At 35.6% G+C, this 24052-nt stretch overlaps 1 protein-coding gene across 13 annotated transcripts in view; it reads left to right on the top strand.

Moving 5' to 3' along the window:
* Nucleotides 1–24052, top strand: part of KCNT2 (potassium sodium-activated channel subfamily T member 2) — a 351003-nt gene that overhangs the window by 178917 nt on the left and 148034 nt on the right. For all 13 annotated transcript variants that reach the window (XR_011535342.1, XR_011535341.1, XR_011535339.1 and 10 more), the window contains exon 14: nt 21485–21593. Coding sequence is in view for 8 of the 13 variants with exons in the window: in XM_070602415.1 (XP_070458516.1) it covers nt 21485–21593 (109 nt within the window). In the remaining 5 variants the exon portion in view is untranslated. The remainder of the gene's footprint in view (nt 1–21484; nt 21594–24052) is intronic.

Genomic DNA, 24052 nt, shown 5'->3' with positions numbered 1-24052 from the left:
ATAGACTTCAAATATACAAGTAATCTTCTGTCATGGTGCGGTAAATAAGAATTCTGGAGGGGAGGGAGAGACACACAAAAAGAGCTCCAGAAATCTAAATATGGGTCCCTGTAATTTTTTCTGCATCACTCATTTTTTTTCCAGCAGAAAATATATGTTCTTAGAATGCCGCTCTGGAGATAATGTTGGGAATTGCTTAATAGGGAACATAGGTATGAGTGTATTTCTTGTATAAAGTAGTAAAAAGATGCATATGCAGAAATCTAGAAAGGATGGAGTCATTAGCCAACGTCTGTTTACACAGTTACGTGGAGTTTTCATGAGGAAATGATAGGAGCTGCATACAACATTTAAATAAAAAGACCTCCATACAATTTTATTTATAATAAGAATAAACATACAAATGTACAAAGAAGCAGAATGTCTAGCCATCCGAGAAGAGATATATAAGATACATGAGATGTGATGTGTGTATCTATTATCCAATTATGTCATTATTAGAAATTATCTTAATATGAAGGGCAATACAAATGAAATAAGCAAGATATCAAATTCTTTAAAGTAGGATAACAATTTTATTAACACTCTGTGTACATTATATTATATTTCATTTTATGTAGAAACATATAATACTAGCTAGAAGTTGAGCTTGTTGCTGATGGTTGTTTTTAGTTTATTTCTAGATTTTTCATATTTTTTTCTCACAAGGTCCAAATTATCAAGTGTTAATTAATGCCAAGAAAAAATTTGTGTTTATATTTAAGCAGTGAACATATTATTCATTTAATTATGACTAGGGCTTATGTTCGTGTAGACTATAATAATTTGTTTATGTGAACTGAAATATCATTATTATGTTGGTAAAATATACTGGATACCAATTTATGAATCTGAGCAATTAGGATATTATTACATTATAACCCATGGCCACTTCTCATTTAATATTTTAATATAATAATAACTTTCACTGGTGCCAAGTTATCATTTAAACCATCAAGCTATTCTGCATAATAAATCATTGGGACTAAAATTGGTGAGTCTGCCATTATCTACTTCTTTCTCGAGAATGTTAACTCAGCTTCCATTACGGGATAAAAAAACAAGGCAATTTAAAAAGTGGTAGCTATTTTTAAAAATCATCAAGATGACTCTACTTAGCTGAGATAAGTTACTTCTGCAAATTTTGGAAGTTCATGTGTTTGAAAATAAGAAAAAAAATTGTAATATGTTGAAATTGTAGGAGATTAGTAATTTTGATGAAATCACTTTCTCCTTGCAAGGTTTATTCAATATTGTTTGGTTTTCAGCTTACTAAGGTTCAGTTTTGACCAGAACTAAAAAACAATGAAAATAAAAATAAAAGCTCAATGACCGTAAACGTGGTTTTTATGAACTTGAGTGATAATAGCCTTAACGATGATCTAGTGGAATTTGTAGGTTATTTGTAGTATGGTATGTGTACTTTTATTTGTGTACTTTTATAACTTTTAATATACAAAGCTAAATTGGTCTCCAGAAATGTAAAACTTACTTTTGCAGAAGTGGGCAATATTCCTTGTGACTTTTGCCTCTTGGTTGAATGAAAAATAATATAAGAACTATATTATTAGTCTTATTATTATAGTAATCATGGCAGTCGACATTTATGTAGTGCTTACTATGTGCAAGGACTACTATTCTAAAGCACTTTTTATAGATTAACTGAATTATTTTTCATCACGACCTTGTAAGGTAGTACATTAGTTATCTATTGCTGTATAACGACCCCAAAACTTTGTGGTTAAACAATGAGCATTTATTACTTCATCATCTCTGTGGGTCAGGAATTTGGGAGAAGTCATAATCAGGACATTTATGATGTGGCAGTAGAGATGTCATTTGGGACTGGAGTTGTCTGAAGGCTTCACTTGGGCTGGAAGATCGGCTTCTGAGGTGGTTCCCACTTCACTCACATGGTTGACAAGTTCGCGCTGGCTGTTGGCAGGAGGTCCCAGTTCCTCAACTTGTGGACTTTTCCTTAAAGCTGCTTGGGTGTCCTCATGATGTGGCAGCTGGTTTCCCCCAGACCAACTGATCCAGGAGAGAGCAAGGCAGAAACCACAATGTTTTTTATGACATAGCCTTGGCTGTCATGTTGCCATTTCTGCAATATCCTATTGGTTACATAGATCAGCCCTATTGTGCGTAGCAGGGAACTATACAGGATATGGATACCGAGATAGGAGAATCATTAGTGACTGTCCAAGAGGCTGGTTACCACTGGTAGATTCTATTATTCCCATTTTACAGATGAGGAAACTGAGACACAAAGATATTAAATGAAATACTGATGATGCCATACTAAGTGGTAAAGCCAGGACTTGAATCCATGTTCTTTGTCTCCGGAATATGTGTCATTAAGAGATATATGGTATTGTCCCTAATAGTTCATTTTCATTTTCAATTTTTGATTACGAACAGAGTTGCACATTTTCCTGTATCTGGAGTCCATTTAATTTGTGTGTGCATTGGATGTATAAGGCATCCTATACCATTATTTTCTATAGAGGTGACTATTTTTCATTTAGTGAATTATAGAGATTTTTCCTATTCTAAAATTATTAACATTATGGCTTTTTAAAAGTTGCATTTTTTTTTTCATTTTCCAAGTTGGCTTTGGGTTATGTTTATGGTATTTTTAACTAACAGAAGTTTTCTCTCTTTTTTGAACATCTATCAATCTTTTCTTTATGATTTTTGTCTCTAGATTATCTATGGATTCATCTTTAATCGTTCACAAATCAGTTTATTTTTCCAAAAGTTACTCTCTTTAAGACAGAATTTTTAGCAACCCCTAGAATTATCCCCTAAGGTCTAAAAGTGTATGTGGATGGTGAATGACTGAAACGCCAAATTGATTTTATTTCTTGGACTCTGTTGATGTGAATATCATGTTGAAGCATTGTAAGGGCTGTTCCATAAAAGGTTGATGGTTGTTGAGGAAGGACAATCCATGGTGGGCAAGGACTCAGCAAAACAGAACATTTGGCTCAATTATCCTATTAAATCAACCTCACTTTGCATTGAGAAACTCCTTTTAAATTGCATCTGTCTCCTGGTAAAACTGAAATTTCAGTCTTTTTTGTATGTTAATTTATTCAGATTGTTAGGTGAATGTACAGTTTATAGTAGCAACTATGCATCCATCTATCTATGTATCTATGTATGTATCATCTATCCATCATCTATCTATCTATAATTTATCTATGTATGCATGCATGCATGTATGTATGTATGTATGTATCTAGCTAGCTAGCTAGCTAATCTAACTATCTAATTCAGTAAAGATGGACATTTGGAGGGAAAAAGAGAGATTTGATTGTTGTGGAGGATTGCCAGAAGACAAGCAGTGGCCAATAAGTGTGTTCTAAATGTCTAATACCAGAGATGAGTTGAGACTTCCTTTGCAATTTTGTCCAGAATACATGGCACTGCCATTTTAGGTGTTTAAGTGTTTATGGCACTGTCAAAAAAAAGCTGTCATAGATTAACCATGACAACTCTAACTATGGCTGTAGGTTGTCGTTTGCCTGGGAGAATCAGGCAAATCATAGCATTGATAAGGGAAAGGCGTGGACTCATATAAGTGCATATTTCATTTGTTGTCTATTTTTATAAAAGAAAAAACCTTACTTGCTATGGGACTCTATAGTTTACTGCATGCCGTCCTGTGTTATTTCAATCTGAAGTTTACATTTTTGTAAGGTAGATATAAATAGCTATACCTATTTGTCTAATATGATCCTAAGCATAGTTGCCCAAAGACTTACATGCTTAAAGACATGGGATTCAAACCTGTGACTTATGACTCCAAATCCAATGATCCTTTAAATCCAATACAGGACAACATTTGCAACATTTTCCTACTTTTCATTTCTACAAGTGCCGGGATTATGTTACATTTTGATTTTCATAGAATGCTCAATTCAGAAGATCCATTCAGTTTAACTGACAAGAGTTTCCTGAGAGTTAGAATGAAAAAGATGAATAATGCAGGATATGCCTGGACCTTAACATCATCCCAAATGACTCCAGTCTAATTTACACTATTCAAACCTCACAATACCCAAACTCAATCTTCTGTCTTTCTATTTTGCTTATTTAACCATCTGGTACTATCTAAACATTCTCCTTCTGCCTCATCAAGTCTTTTAATGCAGTGCTGGCCAAGTGTAGTCCACAGACCGCATTTAGTCTACAGACTTTTTCTAGACTACAAGATAAATATGGCCATTGAGAGTAAGCATTTAGAAACTCTAATAGCAAGTTGACATTGCCATGACATCCGAGTGCATAACCAGTGTGTTGTCTCTTTGGAAAGTGTGTAGATTAATTGGGGTCCTATCAAAATCATAAAGGAGTCACATATGGCACGAGTTCTATACCAGTCATATGCAATAGAACTGCATATGTGTCTGCAGTGGGTGGGAAATTAAAAAGAAAAAAAGAAACACTGGTCCTTCCTCATGAATAGCTGAGAAGCATTACTCTAATGCCTCATTAGTCTAGATTCTTCCACACTGCACCTTCCTTTCTTTGATTCTGTCCTCTTGGAACAACCTCAACTCTATGGTCAGCCATTTCTGTCAACCTCGTATTCATATACTAATTTCCTTTGCTTTCATTATTTTTTTTATTTTTTATTTTTTTAAAATATTTTATTTTTTTCCTTTTTCTCCCCAAAGCCCCCGGGTACATAGTTGTATATTCTTTGTTGTGGGTCCTTCTAGTTGTGGCATGTGGGACGCTGCCTCAGCGTGGTTTGATGAGCAGTGCCATGTCTGCGCCCAGGATTCGAACCAATGAAACACTGGGCTGCCTGCAGCGGAGCACACGAACTTAACCACTCGGCCACGGGGCCAGCCCCCTTTGCTTTTATTTCTTTATAGCTTCTGATTGAAAATAAACAAACGTACAAATAAAAAAATCCTGTACAGATGGATTCTCTTTTTCTGCTCCTTGACTAAGCACTGCTGGAAAAGAAATCACACAGTTGGTCAGATTCATGTCTCTATAAACTCATGTTCAGGCAGCTCAGAGGCCCAGAACAGTGTGGAATTTTTTCTTATCAAAACACTCTTAATCAGGGCAGGCCCGCTAGCCTAGTGGTTAAGTTCGGCACGCTCTGCTTCCATAGTCCGAGTTCACTCCACACCGCTCATTGGTGACTCACGTACAAAATAGAGGAAGACTGGCAACAGATGTTAGCTCAGGGCAACTCTTACTCAGGAAAAAAAAAAAAAAGACACATAAAAACACCCTTACTCTTGCAGTTACAATTTCAAACTTTATCTCATCTCCTAATTCTTACATAGGGGAAGCCAGTACATGAAAATTTCCTCAGATTTTTGCTACCATTTTCTCCAAATGTTAATTCATCTTCACTTACCCCTTCCTGCTTTTGTCCTATTGCAGTAGGATTTCCTTTTCATACCTATGCTGGATCCCGTTGTCTCACACTATCAGCAACCTTGTGATATTTTTCTCTCCTTAATCTTCCAATCTCTTTCTTTGTTAATTTATTTCCATAAAAATTTAAATATCTTCCTACCTCTCTGATTTTATTTTTAAGAAAATTACCTCTGTATACTTTATTCACCTTTCAGCTAATTTATTCACAATTATCCTTAAAATTTGAGTTTAAATGACGCTTCCTTGGGAATATTTTTTTTTAAATTTTATTTTTGTGAGGAAGATTGGCCCTGAGCTAACATCTGTTGCCAATCTTCCTCTATTATTTTATGTGGGATGCTGCCACAGCATGGCTTGATGAGTGGTGCTGGGTCTGTGCTTAGGATGCGAACCTGCGAACCCTGGGCCGCCAAAGCAGAGCATGTGAACTTAACCACTATGCCACCAGGCCAGTCCCAAGGGAAGACTTTTCTTTATTCCCCCAGAGCAAGAAAAATGTCCTTTTGTGTCCTCTCATAGCAGCTGCATTTATTTCCTTCATAACATTTATCACAGTATTTATTTCCTGCTAATAAATCTCCTAGAGGTCTTTCAAAATCCCTTTCAATCAGCGACTCAAAACATTTCAGTCAAGATACAACTTTGGCTTTTTATGGTTGAAAAGTAAGGAAATTGATTTCAAGGGCATGCTTGGCAAACGTTTCTCCCAAACTCCCTCAATAAATGATAGTGTGTGGGGAACATGGTGGTTGTATTTTTTCAGTCCTCAGCTTAATTTAGTGGCTGTTGAAGCCATTGCCCATCTGGTAGCAAGTAGTAACCTTTAAAGCGGCTTCAGGAGAGAGAAAAACCACTTGAATATGTCCCTTATTTTAATGTGTGTGGTTAATCAATTTTAGAATTATATAGCTTGTAGAATTCTTTATAGGCAGTTTGAATTCTAATTAGTAACAGATTTAGGCAAGTTACTTTACCTCTCTGAACATGTAAGTCCTTATCTGAAAAGTGTTAAACACAGTATACATCATAGAGCCTTTGTGAGGTCTAATAATATACGCATACACACTTATACACACTACATACTTATGTATGTATCATTTAGCATAAAAGCTGAAATATCATTTGATATTATTATTATACTACTATTAAGACAATTCATTTACCATATCATTAATTATCATGATGTCGATAACTATCACAAGCTAGTGAGGAAGGAATAGTTTTGGTTAGAACCTAAAGAAATTAGAATTGTGAGGACAATAATTTTTTTAAAAAATTGTCAGGACTGGAGCCCGCCTGGTGGTGCAGTGGTTAAGTTTGCATGCTTCACTTTGGCCGCCTGGGGTTTGCAGGTTTGGATCCCAGGCGGAGACCTACACACTGCTCATTAAGCCGTGCTGTGATGGTGTCCCACCTACAAGATAGACTAGGATTGGCACAGGTGCTAGCTCAGGGCCAATCTTCCTCAAGCAAAAAGAGGGAGATTGGCAACAGATGTTAACTCAGGGCCAATCTTCCTCATCAAAAAAACCAAAAAAACCCAAGACTGCCATGTTCTTCTGACATGTTTAAAAGAAAGGGAGGTTAATAAAATTAAAACTGGTTTGCTCTAGAATGCAGGAAACTTGATTCCCCTTTTGAGCATTTAACTAGTATGATACATTAAAAAAAACTACAGCATTAAAATAATGTAAATATTCAAGCAATTAGAAAAACACAAAAATGCTTTTTGTACTCAGTATTATTGAAGTGAGGTAAATCTGTTTTACAGAATATTTCCAATCTCATATTGGAGTGAATTCTGTATGTTTAATAAGTATTCTTATATTTAGATCTTGTGAAACCAAATGACTTTTAAAGGTTTCTTAAACCTATTCTTAGCCATTTAGTGGTTGAATGGCTCACAGTCCTAGAATTGACAAAAGTCTCTGATGAGTGTGCATTAATATGCGTGCATGTCCATGCACACACACACACACACACACACACACACACATTCACTGGTTGGTTATTTTATTGATTAAAGCAACAGGACCAAAATAAAACTCGATTGGTAGAGATTACCTATTCTCCTGCATGGAAAAGAAGCAATTTTCATAGCAATCAACCCACTCATGCTTATAAACACAGTCTAATAAGCAAAGGATATATGAGAGATTTTATAATGATATTTTTCAGTCGGTCGATGTAATATACTTTTCCCCCATAAAATAAAAACAAATAACGTTCAATTTTTAAAATTTACACTAGCTTGTGTTTCTGCTTAAATGCGCTTTTCTGGAGAATATTTGATTTCTGTAAATCAAAACCCAGGAGTAGATTGGTTGAGCACACTTTCCGCTGTTGTTTATGGCTGTTCCAAGCGCTGTTACCTAGCAACTCCCTGAAGGAAGCTTCTAGTACTTTAAATCACACAAGAGCTCAGAAAATACTGTGAGGCAGACTTTTAAAAAAATGTTCTGACTTATTAAAATATAATTAACAGTTTTATTTTCCATAGAGTAAAAGGGTCTTGAAAATAAATTTGATTCGCATCTATCTATAAATTTGCATCTTTAATTATAATTGCTTATCTTAAAAGCTTTTAAATTAGAAATAATAAAAATAACCATAACAAATAAACCAAACATCTCACATAATCCTACTATTTTAAAAGTCCTAACCCTTGAAACCTGTTCCCTAGCCCTTGAGGTAGTTACTGTTTGATTCAATTTGATTCCTTACAGAAAGTTTTTTGTGTGTTTTTAGACATCCCTGTGCACACATGAGCATATATGCAGAATTCAGCATTTTGATAAGTCTAGGATCATGTTTTAATTGTACTATAACAATGGAGTTATGTTATATTGTATTGCTACTTAATTTTTAAAATACATCATTGACATTATTTCAAGATGCTTTATTGAAATCTGTATTTTTAATAATGTGTGATTGTGATGATGCATAATACTTGTTTAGAATTCTGACCAGCATTTTATATCATTGTCTACTTTTCTCCTCAAAAAAATCCCATGAGGTTTAAATACTATTATTCACATTAAAAAAAAATTTTTATTGAGTTCATAATAGTTTACATCAATGTGAGATTTCAGTTGTACGTTATTTCTCGACTGTCACCACATAAGTGCTCCCCTTGACCCACTGTGCCCACCCCGCACCCCCCTTCCCCTGGTAACCACTGAACTGTTTTCTTTGTCCATATGTTCGTTTATCTTCTACATATGAGTGAAATCATCTGGTGTTTGTCTTTCTCAGTCTGGCTTATTTCGCTTAGCATAATGCCCTCCAGGTTCTTCCATGTTGTTGCAAAAGGGATGAATTTGTCTTCTTTTCTGGATGAGTAGTATTCCATTGTGTATATATACATATATATATATATATATATATATACCACATATTCTTTATCCAATCATCTGTCGTTGGGTGCTTGGATTGTTTCTGTGTCTTGGCTATTGTGAATAGTGCTGCAACAAACACAGGGGTGCATATGTTACTTTGATTTTTAACTTCAAGTTGTTTGGGTAGATACCCAGTAGTGGGATAGCTGGGTCGTACAGTAGTTCCATTTTTAGTTTTTTGAGGAATCTCCATACTGTTTTCCGTAGTGGCTGCACCAGTTTGCCTCCCCACCAGTGGTGTCTGAGGGTTCCCTTCTCTCTACCCCCTCTCCAACACTTGTTATTTTCAGTCTTAGTGATTATAGCTATTGTAACAGGCGTAAGGTGGTATCCTAGTGTAGTTTTGATTTTCATTTCCCTGATGCTTAGTGATGTTGAACATCTTTTCATATGTCTATTGGCCATCTGTATATCTTCTTTGGAAAAATGTCTGTTCACATCCTCTGCCTCAATTTTTGATCAGGCTGTTTGTTTTTTTATTGTTCAGTTGTGTGTGTTCCTTATATATAATAATATTATTATTTATTATTATTATCATATTATATATAATAATTAATTATTATATATAATATTATATATTATAAATATTATATATTATTATAACCCTTTGTCAGATATATGATTTGCAAATATTTTCTCCCAATTGGTGTGTTGTCTTTTGTTTTGATCCTAGTTTCTTTTGCCTTGCAGAAGCTCTTTAGTCTGATGAACTCTCACTTGTTTATTTTTTCTTTTGTTTCCCTTGTCTGAGAAGACACAGTATTCGAAAAGATCCTTTTAAGTTCAATGTCAAAGAGTGTACTACAGATATTATCTTCCAGGAGTTTTATGGTTTCAGGATTTATCTTTAAGTCTTTGATCCATTTTGGGTTTATTTTAGTGTATGGTGTGAGGTAATGGTCTACCTTCATTCTTTTTCATGTGGCTGTCCAGTTTTCCCAACACCATTTATTGAAGAGACTCTTTTCTCCACTGTATGTTCTTGGCACCTTTGTCAAAGATTAGCTATGCATATATGTGCGGTTTTATTTCTGGGCTTGCAGTTCTGTTCCATTGATCTGTGTGCCTGTTTTTGTACCAGTACCATGCCGTTCTGATCACTATGGCTTTGTTGTATATTTTGAAGTCAGGGAATGTGATACCTCCAGCTTTGTTCTTTTTTCTCAGGATTGCCTTAACAATTTGGCATCTTTGGTTGCCCCGTATGAATTTTAGGATTCTTTGTTCTATTTCCCTGAAGAATGTCATTGGGATTCTGATTGGGATTGCATTGAATCTGTAGATAGCTTTGGTAGTGTGAACATTTTGACTATGTTTATTCCTCCAATCCATGTGCATGGAAACTCTTTCCACTCTTTATGTCATTATCAATTTTTTTCAGTAATGTCTTATAGTTTTCATTGTATAAGTCCTTCACTTCCTTGGTTAAATTTATTCCTAGGTACTTTATTCTTTTAGTTGCAGTTGAACATGGAGTTGTATTCTTGAGTTCTCTTTCTGTAAGTTCGTTATTAGAGTATAGAAATGCTACTGATTTATGTAAGTTGATTTTGTACCCTGCAACTTTACTGTAGTTGTTAATTATTTCTATTAGTTTTCTGCTGGATTCTTTACGGTTTTCTATATATAAGATCATGTCATCTGCAAACAGCGAGACTTTCACTTCTTCAGTCCCTCTTTGGATTCCTTTCTTTTGCTTAATTGTTCTGGCCAAAACCTCCAGTACTATGTTGAATAAGAGTGGTGATAGTGGACATCCTTGTCTTGTTCCTGTTCTCGGTGGGATGGCATTCAGTTTTTGCCCGTTGAGTATGATGTTGGCTATGGGTTTTTCATTTGTGGGCTTTATTATGTTGAGGTAATTTCCTTCTATCCCCATTTTGTTGAATTTTTATCATAAGTTGTTGTTGGATCTTGTCAAATGCTTTCTCTGCATCTATTGAGATCATCATGTGGTGTTTGTTCCTCAGTTAGTTGATTTGGTGTATCACATTGATTGATTTGCAGATGTTGAACCATCCCTGTGTCCCTGGTATGAATCCCACTTGATCATGATATATGATCCTTTTGATGTATTGCTGAATTCGGGTTGCCAAAATTTTGTTGAGGTTTTTTGCCTCTATGTTCATCAGCGATATTGGCCTGTAGTTTTCCTTCTTTGTGTTATCCTTGTCAGGCTTTGGTATCAGAGTGATGTTGACTTCATAGAATGTGTTAGGAAGTGTTCCATCTTCCCTAGATTTTTGGAATAGCTTGAGAAGGATACATATTAAATCTTCTCTGAAAGTTTGATAGAATTCCCCAAGGAAGCTGTGTGGTCCTGGGGCTTTATTCTTTTGGATGCTTTTGATTACCGTTTCATTGGTCTATTCAGATTATCTGTTTCTTCTTGATTCAGCTTTGGGAGGTTGTAAGTCTAAGAATTTATCTATTTCCTCTAGATTATCCATTTTATTGGTATAGTGTTTCATACTCTTCTCTTATAATCTGTTATATTTCTGTGGTGTCTGTTATTTCTCCTCTTTCATGTCTAATTTTGTTTATCTGAGCTTTCTGGGTTTTTTTGTTTGTAAGTCTGCCCAGGGGTTGGTCAATTGCATTTATCTTCTCACAGAACCAGCTGTTTGTTTCTTTGATTCTTTCTACTGCCTTTTGTGTTTCAATAGCATTTATTTCTGCTCTGATTTTTATTATTTCTCTCTTTCTGCTGACTTTGGGCTTTGTTTGTTCTTCTTTTTCTAATTTAGTTAGGTGTAATTTGAGATTGCTTATTTGGGATTTTTCTTGGTTGTTAAGGTGAGCCTGTATTGCAATGAATTTCCCTCTTAATATGGCTTTTACTGCATCCCATATGAGTTGGTATGGTATGTTTTCATTTTTATTTGTCTCCAGATGTTTCTTGATTTCTCCTTTAATTTCTTCAATGATCCATTGCTTGTTCAATAGCATGCTGTTTAGTCCCCACATCTTTGTCCCTTTCTCAGCTTTTTCCTTGTAATTAATTTCTCTCTTTATAGTATTATGATCAGAAAAGATGGTTGTTATTATTTCAGTTTTTTTAAATTTATTGAGCCTTGCCTTTTTTCCCAACATATGGCCTATACTTGATAATGTTTCACGCACACTTGGGAAGAATGTGTATTCTGCTCTTTTTGGAAGGCGTATCCAAATATGTCTGTTAAGTCTAACTGGTTTAGATTTTCATTTAATTCCACTGCTTCCTTGTTCATTTTCTGTTTGAATGATGTATCCATCAATAAAATCAATGAGTGGGATATTGAGGTCCCCTACTATTATTGTGTCACTATTAATATCTTCTTTTAGGTTTGTTAATAGTTGCTTTGTGGACTTTGGTGTTCCTGTGTAGGGTGCATAGATATTTATAAGTGTTACTTTTTCTTGATGGAGTGTCCCTTTGATCATTATATACTGCCCCTCTTTGTCTCTCTTTATCTGTCTTATCTTGAAGTCTACTTTGTCTGATATAAGTATTGCAATACCTGCTTTCTTTTGTTTGCCATTAGCTTGCAGTATTGTCTTCCATCTCTTTATTCTGAGCCTGTGTTTGTCATTGGAGCTGAGATGTGTTTCCTGGAGGCAGCATATTGTTGGGTCTTGTTCTTTAATTCATCTTGCCACTCTGTGTCTTGTATTAGAGAATTCAATCCATTTACATTTAGTGTGATTATTGATGTATGAGAGCTTAATGCTGTCATCATGTGACTTGTTTTCCGGTTTTCCTGAATTTCCTTTGTTTCTTGTCCTATGTGTTTTGGTCTACCCATTGAATTACATAGTTTTTTATGATGTGATTCTTTGTTTTCTCCTTATTTATTATTTGTGTCTCTGTTCTGCTCTTTTGTTTAGTGGTTACCCTGAGCTTTGTATTCAGAATCTCGTGTATAAGATAGTCCATTCTCTGATGGCCTCTTATTTCCTTAGTCTAAATCAGTTCAGTCCCTTTCCTCCTCCCCTCCTAAGTTGTTTTTCTCACTTCTTATTCCATCTTGTGTTGTGAGTTTGTGGTTATAATGACAGGATTATCTTTTTTTTTGCTGGTTTCCTTCCCTTTAGCTTAATGCTATACTTCAGTATTTGCTTGCTATTCTGATTCTGTCTACCTATTTATCTCCTTACTGTGTTTTGTGACCCCTTTCTCCCTTTTTTTCCAGGTAAGAGGGCCTTCTTGAGGATTTCTTGTATTGGGGGTCTTCTGGCTACTAACTGCCTTAGCTGTTGTGTGTCTAGGAAAGTCTTTATTTCTCCCTCATTTCTGAAGGATATTTTTGCTGGATAGAGTATTCTTGGCTGAAATTTTTTGTCTTTTAAAGATTTGAATGTGTCATTCCATTCTCTCCTAGCTCATAAGATTTCTGCAGAGAAATCTGCTGGAATCCTGATAGGGGTTCCTTTGTAGGTTATTTTCTTCTGCCTTGCTGCCCTTAGTATTCTTTCTTTGTCATTCGTTTTTGAAAGTTTTACTATTATATGCCTTGCAGTAGGTCTTTTTACATCAACTTATCTAGGAGATCTGGAAGCCTCTTCCACACAGATTTCCCTCTTTTTCCCTAGCTTTGGAAAGTTCTCTGCTATTATTTCTTTGAACATACTTTCTGCTCCATTCTCCTTCTCTTATTTTTATGGAATACCTATAACTCTTATGTTGCATTTCCTGATTGAGTCGGATATTTCTTGGAGACTTTCTTCATTGCTTTTTGGTCTTAGTTCTCTCTGCTCCTCCGTCTGGAGCATTTCAACTTGTCTATCTTCGATTATGCTGATACCGTCGTCTATGATGTCCACTCGAGTATTCAGGGAATCCATATTTTATTTTATCTCTTCCATTGAGTCTTTCATCTCTGATATTTCTGATTGATTCTTCTTTATAGGTTCAATCTCTTTTGTGAAGTAATTCCTGAACTCATTGAATTGTTTCTCTACCTTCTCTTTTACCTCATTGAGTTTTTTTATGATAGCTATTTTGCATTCATTGTCATTTAGATTATGAATTTCTGTGTCCTCAGGACTGAATACTGGGTACTTGTCATTTTCTCTCTGGTCTGGAGATTTGATATATTGCTAGAGGAGGTGGGTCGGATCTTACGCATCCTGATATTTGGTTGCAGTTACCGCCTATCACCACTGGGTGGAGGTCAAGAGCTGCATATTCTGAGCCCTCCACCTTCAGCCTCAGGGCAGCAGAACAGCTGCTGGGCAGGTGAAGGGAGGGGCGCTTTCTCCTGCGTGCTCTCTGGGCTTTCTCGCTCCGCTCTCACTATCTATTCTCCTGGAGTGTTGGCTTGATGAGGTCACCTCTCACGAAAGGTCTCTCCCCGGTAGAGGTCTTCCCTCTAGGTTGTATGTGCCCTCGGGGGTCCTTGATGTTCCAGCAAATGAACTTCCGCTCCCCCGTACCTTCCTTCACAGAGACTGCCGTGGTCACAGACCACAGCCTTTAGGGGAGGAAGTAAAGTTCTCTCTTACTCTGTTCCATCTCCTTCGAGGGGGACTCCAGCCTCTCCTCCCTCCATCATATGGCTGTGTGTCTCTCCAACGTTTTTGCGTCGTGTTAGGATGTCCTCTGTTGGAGTTTGGATGCCCCTTTTCATTGTATGTTGGAGGGGAGAGAGTCCTGGGCAAGTTCACTCTGCCATGATGCTGATGTCACTCGATTATTCACTTTTTAAAGATAAGGCAAGTTAGGCTCAGAGGGATCAAGAACTTGCCCTGGGGCCTGGCACGCTCAGTAGTGACACCAATTGATTTCATGTGCTTACACTTTATCAGCAAGAAACAGAGCAGATATATTGAAATCAAAACAAAGGAATACAAACTTTAAAAGGATGAGAAGAAAGTACAAGATGAAACATATACAATTTTGAAAGAGGAAATGCTTTCTTCAACAAGGGAGGGAAATTAGAAACCATAAAGCAAAAATGCACATATTTCATTATTGCTGGGGAGTTATTTTTGTCTGCATTTTCAAAGCTGGGCTTCTGCCATATATATGGTCCCACCAGCAGGAAGGAAATAATTTAGGGAAAGTGATTTTGTCTACAAAATATGATCTAGAAGTAAGACAAAACCTAGTCATGTGACTGTATTTAACTAAAAGGGAAGCTAGGAAATGTAATTCTAGCAGGGCTGCCATGCACCCAGCTGAAACTTGGCCATGGGTCAGGGGAAATGAGAGCCTCTATTCCTAAAAGGAAGAAGGAGAGAATGAATATGAGGTGATAGCAGTTTCAGCCACAGTTCAAATCTTTGTTCATTCAAGTATCCATGTACAGTATTTTCCCTATGTATTAAGATACTCAACCAGTATTATGAAAACTATTCCAGAGTTACATCAATTGCTGCATCCAACTCAAAGTCCCGGATATCTGGATAATGCAAAGTCAGTTCTTGATGTGGCTTCTAATGGTCTGGCCACACACACTAATACATTAGTTAGCTACCTCCACCCCCATCCCATATGCATATATAATAGTGGAGCAAGATACCTGTAATATTGGTCTTTGGAAAATGGAAGAATGGGAGACACTCAGTAGTCATGGGTCCATAGCAATGATGAAATCCTGTGGGACACGAATTGCAGAGACCTTGCAGTAAATTCCTTGATTAGACTCTCATTCTGCTCTTACAGGGTAACTCCTTTATCTGTTCATAAGCATCGCTCATTGTTCACTAGTCTCTGTGGCCAAACAGAAGGTTGAAATTGGAGCATATTTCTTCCAGTCCTTTCTGTGTGTCAGTAACTGTGCTGAAAATTCTTCTCCAAGACCTTTCTTAAACCTGCCTTATACTCTGGCTTTTGTTGCCCTGTCCATATCTCCCTCTTGATTGTAATGGCAGCTACCTTGGCATCATCTCAAACAATAGGTTAATGAGAAGGCAGTCCTTTAGTCTGAGCCTTCCAGTAGGTCTGGCTCTGTCCATCTGGCTGAGAAGTCTTAATGGGCGGCCTCTGATAAAGACTCTGAAAGAAAATACCATCTCCTGCTCTTTAGGGTATAGGTCACTTTGTTTGTTCTGCAACTGTCCAGATTTCTAGACTCTTTTTTTGTTTTTCTTTCCGGTGAGGAAAATTTGCCCTGAGGTAACATCTGTGGGCAATCTTTCTCTTTTTGCTTGAAGAATATTGTCGCTGAGCTAAAATCTGTTGCCAATCTTGCTCTATTTTGTATGTGGGCCACCACCACAGCATGGTTTGATGAGCATTGTTTGGGTCCATGCCCAGGATCTGAACCCATGAACCGTGGGCTGCCAAAGCAGAGCATGCAAACTTAACTGCTATACCACTGGGCTGGCCCCCAGATTCCTGGACTCTTAGTTTAGATTTCTGGTTTCAAACAAACATGCCCTACTTAAGAGAGCTCTATTCCCTTCTCTCTCTGCTTGCAAAGTGATCCTTTCTTACCTCATATCACCTTTGTCTGTATACCTGATTAAAATCATCAGGGTGCTGTCAACACACGTTAATATTCTTGTCCTTTCCAAACATGTCTTCTAAACGTGTCTCCATAGACACGCGGTTTCTGTACACAGAGAGGAAAATGGATAATAGGGGAGAATAGCAATTTCTGTCACTGATATAATTCTGCATTACACATTTTTGTAGTACCTAAATTTTATAGAACTTTGTCTTATGTTTTTAATTAGAAAATTATTAGATAAAAATTGGCTGCTTGTGACTTGAAATGTCCCCAAAAGGCAATGTAAGTAACTGATAAGTCTGGAAAACGTACTCATTCTCCTAGGTCACTGTCACTCTCTCCAACACTTCTTGCCCATAATAGTTAATGATATTGGTAGCCGTGAAAATGGTTCTTTCAATGCCCTAGACTTGTGCTTCTGTAATTCCTTTCTTTCACTGTTCTTGCCCACATCTTCTCTCAGCACCCACTTTCAGAGGCATAGTCCCTGGATCATGTCATTACCAGTAAATGTGACCCCTCTTAATCTCTATTCCTAGCACCCCCCTCTCTTGCCACCACCTCTTATCTTCCCAGTTTACTACCTCTCATACAGAATTCCAACTCTCTTTTGAATACACTGGGACCTACAATTCATTGATTCTACCAAATTTCCACTGTTATTTACACCCACAGGTCCTGTCTTGGCTTCTTAACTTGTTTGAATTCCATGGCACACTATACTCTATAATTACAATTCATCCTTCATTCACTGGCCCTCTCTCCATTAGGTAGACTTGTTTGTCAAAAGTCAACTCTAGTGAAATCTAACTGTCTGTCTTGATGTTTATTTCCATGCATTTGAATGTGACCAGAGGAAACAAAATAAACAAAAGACAACCTGCAGACTATTCCCACTTTAAATTCATGGTCACTAATTTCTAGGGGTCCAGAAGTCATCAAACAATCATTCTGTGTTTCTCTATTCTGCTTCCTCTCCCACTCTCTTAAACAACTATCCCACATTTTCTTCTCTCACCTCTACCCTCTTCTATAATCTTTATTTCCACCCATTTCACTAAGAAAATAGAACCATAGGAAGAAAAACAAAATTTTCATAAACTTTTGCCCATCAACCTGCATGTACACCCATATATTCTACTTTCTCTCCTGTTATTATAGATGAGCAATTTTAGAGGTGGTGTGACTGAGAAGGGGCATGAAAAGAGTACACTATGTTAGTAAGATTACCCAAATTCTGACAGTCTATGAGTCACATTTTAAGGAATTTGAAATATATCCGATAAGCTTTAGGATTTGTGAAAAGTCATTAATCCATTTGGCAGACGAACAGCCGTATCCAGTTATCAGTGATAATGGAAATGTTCTATATAGACGTTGTCTAATACTGTAACCAGTAGCCGCAAGTGTTATTGAGCACTTTATTGCTAGAAATATGGCTAGTGTGATGGAGGAACTGAATGTTTATTTGTACTTAGTTTTAATTTATTTAAATTTAAATAGCCACATGTGGCAGTGGCAACTGTATCGGACAGCAGAGTTTTAGGAGGGTAATAGTTGGAATGCTAGAGAGGTGGAAGACGTGAAGAGCAATTAGGAAGCTGTTGCACTAGCCTAGGTGAGAGATTATCAGAGTTTGAATAAAGGTCTGCAATCCCTTAACTATAATTCCAAATCCAGAAAGTCCTGAAAAATAAACTATTTTAGTATTTCTGTTAGTTGTAAGATCTGGCCTGACGTGAAATTATTTGGTGGCAATCTCTGCAGCGAACTTGATTTTTTCCACTTAGTATAAATATTCACACATTTAACTACAGAAATAGTAGGGTTTTTCAGCATAGATTGTTTGCTAGATGTCTTACATAGGGTCTGGTAGATGAAGCATATTGTCTTTCTAAAATCTGGAAATAATTTTTTTTTTTAAACTAAAAGCTGATATCTGGCCCTTAAGAATTATGGATAAGGATTGGAAAGCTGTCTTAAGGAGGGAGTATGGAAATGGGAGAGTAGGGAGTGAGAAAGAGAGAGGGGACTTTAATAATCAATAGACCTTGTCAGTCATATGACACTGGGAAATGAGGAGCAAAGCAGCGTGAAAGAATATTCTCAATTTTTTAATTCAGGTTAAAGGATAGTGATTAGTATTTTAAAAGTATCCCAGGAACACAGATGGATTTGGATCTGAGGGGAGAGGTCTAGAGATACAGTCAATCTATTTTTCAGACTGACTTTCAGATTTCTGTAGCTTATGCGAAATAAAGATTACAATCTAGTTGAATATTCTATCATGTTTCTTTCCCTGTGTTAACCATCCATATTGATTGATGTTTTATTTTTTTTATGAAAAGAATACTGATTCTTCTTTTTGTCTAACAGGGAATTCCATAATAATTATATAGTAACTTGTTTATCTAAGAAAGTGGTTTTCAACTGATCTGATCCAATACCTTCTTTTTACAATAAATATTTTGTAACACTTCCCTTTCTACCTTGGAATGAAATTCAGAGTAAATATAACTATCTATATAAATACATTGTAAATAATTAATGTAATATCCTAATTATAATATGAAAGAAAAAGAGGAGGGAAATAATAAAGAGGAATATTTTTCAATGTATAAATGCTCAGGTATGAATCCCCAAGAAAACAGTGGAAAAGAGAGATGCTTGCAACAATAAGGATGCGCCAGCTACTGACACTCACAATGTTATTAATCAAACATCCTCAGTTTGTATTAATCACTCACATACAATGCTAAGCATAATAAATTTTCTCTTAATTTACACAGTAGTCGTGTTCCTAGATAATTCAGTATATATTCAAAGAGTGCAAAACATGCTTCGTATTTGTAAAATTGCCTCTGGTGATGTATACTTTGCTTTCTGGGCTAGCAGACACTTCAAAACTTTCACTTACGTGTAGAAAAAAGCATAGGCTGAAATAAAAATGACTACCAAAAATTTATTAATTTTTCCCTTCTTTCCACTTCCTACTGATAGGTGTCGTTTTTGAAAAATTTGCCAGTGCAACACAATCCTCCGTTAGCCATCTCTATCCAAATGCAGATGCGCACATTCACTAAGGAAAAAGGAAGGAAGGGGACCCAATTTTTTTCTTTTTTAACCACTGAAGGAAAATAAGTTGGGATATTTTCAAACTATCACACAAGTACCATATTTTCTCATGGTCCCTACTAGAAGAAATTTTGTTTGTGTATCACAGCAGGGAGAGTTAGTAATTGTGTGTGGAATCACCTATATAGTAATCATACCTTCCAAATTTTGTAGTACAGTTTGGATTTTAAAATATTCTGTTTCATGTTGTAATAAATGCACACATTTTCTTAGATCATATGTTCTGATTTTTGATTTGAAATTTATGGACCCCCGTGTGTATTGCTATGGTACAATTCTAAAGTTATAGCTCTGCATTTAGCAGTTTTGTTACTTTGTTGTCACAAATTTAGCATACATGCTCAAAAATTATTTTGAGGGGCCGTCCCCATGGCTGAGTTGTTAAGTTGGTGCACTCCGCTGCAGCGGCCCAGGGTTTTGCTGGTTCGGATCCTAGGCGCAGACATGGCACCTCTCATCAGGCCATGTTGAGGTGGCATCCTACATGCCGCAACTAGAAGGACTCACAACTAAAATATACAACTATGTACTGGGGGGATTTGGGGAGAAAAAAAAGACTGGCAACAGTTGTTAGCTCAGGTGTCAATTGTTAAAAAAATTTAATTTGAGAAATAATGAAATAGTGGTTTAAAGTCACTGTCCTTTTGCAAACATTCCATATACTTTTCCACATTCAAAATTTGATTTAGAATCTACCTGCCTTTCTGCAAAATATTAAGTGTCATGGTTATGTATTTTTTTAAATTTCTTAAAGATCATTATCATATCCTGAGAAGTAAAAATGAGAGACAGAGAGAGAGGAAAACATTAATAGCAGATCCTTGATTTTTTTAAAGTGTAAATCCTGAGATATAACTATAGCATACAATTTCTTCCATGAAATGTGAAGAAAAATAAATAAATAAGGAAATGAAAGAAAAAGAGAAGCAAATGGGCTCTTTCATATGCTAACTCGTATTATAAAAACAGGAGTAGGGTTAATATTTACCTGTGTGGAGCATTACAGAAACATTTCCCAAGTAATTTTTTCTTGTTTCTTCACAAATTGTATTGTGTACGTGTTCATTTTATAGGTCTGGCTCACCAATTCAACCTTCTATTTCTTAATTTAGCTAAAAATTCTGTTCTCTGCCCAAGAATATTTATTTTCTTAGAACTTTAAATATTGTCTTTAGTCCCAATGCCAGCTATAATTGTTTACTTCCAAAGGGAAAGTTTTTTCCCAAAATAAATAATACTTTAATCACTTCTATAAAATATGACTCCTGTGGAAAATTGAATATCTGGCATGGGGGCCCTCATTTCTGCATGAAAATGATATCCTTGGGTTAAGTAACATTATCTCCCTTTCCTGTGGCCTGCACTGTCTCCTGTGCCATCATCTCTAGCCTCTTTATTGTTTTTACATCATTGAATTTCAATTGCCATTTATTTTCCTTCCTGGTTGGACTCTGTCATTCTTTGAGTTTATGACCTTAGGTCACCAGGTTAAAGTCAAATTTAAATTTAAATTTACTTTAGCATTAATTTTTATTGGTTGATATTATAGTTTTGATTGTACAAAATGTATTACTTATGTGTTGTGCAAATATTATCTACCGCGTCTTTTAATAATTACTGTCTTTATGCTGTGTGACTACGAATTTGATAAATCAGTACTGTTTTAAATCAATCCTATTGTATTTGATGATGTAGAATTATCAGAACTAAAATAGAGTTCATACAGTCTCTGATCTATTTTCCAGACTGAAATCTATCTACGTCTTATCTCCTTGTACCAATAAGGCATAGGAAAAATTAAACATTTTGCCAAAAGCTGCCAATTTTGTTAAAGACAGAACTGGGGCTAGAATCCCCTCCCTTCTGAATCACTCATAGTCTAGTACTCTCTCTCATGACATATTTTTCCTGGGGGTAAGATTGCACATGTAGAAACATCTCTAGCACAAGTGTGTTTATGTTGAAGCTTTTGTAATTTTATTCATTGTTTGATTTTTCATATTATTTTAGAATATTACTATCCCGAGGTAAATTATTCTAATTTACCTATTTTATTTCAAACAGATCATGTTGTCTGTGAAGAAGAATTTAAATACGCCATGTTAGCTTTAAACTGCATATGCCCAGCAACATCTACCCTTATTACACTACTGGTTCATACCTCTAGAGGGCAGTAAGTATATTTTTTCTTTAAGATAACGTATTTTAAATTATAAAAAAATAATATAAGTGCAATTATGTGATTTAGAAATATAGTAAGCCAAACTAGACAGCTAGATATGTACCTTATATTTGTATTTGTTTGAGTTATCACAAGATACAGACACGTTAAAAGGTCCAAGACATACAGAAAATTGACAACGATTTGCTCTCTTTCCTATCTTGAGAGAATCTTTTTCATACTAAATTCTAAGTGACTACCTCATTTGTTTGGCCCAGGATTAGGGCATTGTTTCTATTTTCCAGATTAGTACTTAGCAAATGAAACTTTCAAAAATAGGATAATGAAGGTCACTAATATAAGATCTTAAAGCCATTTTTTTCTATTCCTGAGGTAAGTTTTTATCTTAAAGCTGTATGAACACAATTGACCTCAAAGTTAAAACGTTACGATTCTTATAGCATGATAACAAAGTCGTTGATAAAATTAGGTAATGTAGTAAAAGAAATCATTTTTTATATACATTTCAAAGTAGATGAGGGAAGATTATAATATCAGAATATTTTGCTCTTATTTATTTATTTTGATAGAGTTTGATTGAAGTTGTTTGTGACTTGGATGATCAAGGAAAACAGAATCAATGAACATAGTCACCTGTCTTATTGAAAGAGATAAATGTTGCACTGCATTTCACACTTTTTCATATTCCTTATTTGGTATTTTAGATAAAATGTTGATTTTCAAAGTAAATTCCACTGTGGTGCTTATAGTTGTGATTTATTTAAATTTAGTAAATTAATTGATAGTTATTTAAGTGAAATGCCAAGTCAAATAAATCAAGAAAAAGGAAAATTCTTTCTTGAGATTTAATATTAGATGGAGTAAGTTACTAATTGAAAAATAGTAAATACCCTGTGGTATTTTTAAGTAGATTTTACTGTCTTACATCTAATTACATCTCTGCTCTATTGGGACAGTCAGAATTTCCCAGGAGCAGTTTTCTCAAAGTTCTGAATAGATTCATTTCTATTCTACATATTTACGAGCCTTTAATCTTTGCAATGGAAAGGAGGTAGCAGAATCATGAATGAAATTGTTTTTCTTTGAAGAAAGTACTGAGCGTTTTGACAAAATTAAATAAAATACTGAAAACTGTTTTGACACAGTCATTCATAGAATTCATCATGAGTTCTTTATTTTGCTGCCCGTCTTTGTCATAGAATCATACAACTTTAGAACTGAATATCTAGTTCAGAGTCATTGTTGTACAAATAAAATGAGGCCCGTCAACACTAACATGCGTCAGTACTCATAGACCGGTTAGATTACATTGTCTGACTCCTAGTAAATATTATTTATTGACACAGAATATTGCCTGATGAACAAATTGTACTTGGCACAAATTAAAAAAGAATTTCAGCGACCCTTAAAATAGTACTTTTCCCAAAATACCCTAAGGAATTTTGCCTTATTAAAAAAGAAAGTGATGTTGTTGAAGACATTGTTACCACATAATTAAGGATTTCCCATAAATGAGTATGACCTGAAAAATTATTCCACAACTAAGTGTCACAATCAATGCTGTTGTCCACCAGAATCACTTTCTTTATTGCAGCTTTATTGAGATGTAATTTGCATAGCATACAGTTAGTTCATCCATTTAAAGTGTACAATTCAATGTTCTTTAGTATATTCATAGACTTGTGCAACCTTCACCACTAACTTGTGAATATTTCCCTCACCCCGTAAAGAAAGCCTTTTAGCACACACATTTTCCCCCAAGCCATTCAGCCTTAGGTAACCACTAATCTACTCTGTCTCTATGGAGCTTTCTATTCTGGACTTTGCATATCGCATATAAATGAAGTCATACAATATGTGCTTGTTTTCGTCTTCTTTCACTTGGCACCATATTTTCAAGATTCATCCATATTATACCATACATCAGTACTTTTTTCCTTTTTATGACTGAATAATATTCCATTGTATGGATATATCGCATTTTATTTTTCTATTTATCAGCTGATGGATATTTTGGTTATTTCCAGCATTGAGAATATGTTTACTCTTAACATTTTTATAAAGATTTTTTTTTGTCAACATATGCTTTCATTTCTTTTGGGTGTATGTCTAAGAGTGGAATCACTGGGTCCTATGGAAACTCTGTTCAACCTTTTATAGGCCTGCCAGAATGTTGTCTAAAGCTACTATAACATTGTGTGTTCCCACCAGCTATGTATCAGGGTCCCAGTTTCTTCACATCCTCAGCAACTCTTGTTATTATCTGCCGTTTTGATCACAACCATCCTAGTGAATGCAATGTACTCTCTCATTGTGGCTTTGACTTGCCTTTCTCTGATGACTAATTACATTGAGCATTATTTCATGCATTTATTAAATATTTATATATCTTCCTTAAGAAAAACCTCTTCAAATCCTTTGCCCATATTTAATCAGGCCATTTGTCTTTG

Source organism: Equus przewalskii, chromosome 31, assembly GCF_037783145.1.
Source record: "Equus przewalskii isolate Varuska chromosome 31, EquPr2, whole genome shotgun sequence".
NCBI classification, from domain to species: Eukaryota; Metazoa; Chordata; class Mammalia; order Perissodactyla; family Equidae; genus Equus; species Equus przewalskii.
The sequence above is the reverse complement of the archived record's forward strand: the minus strand, read 5'-3'. Positions and strand labels throughout refer to the sequence as shown.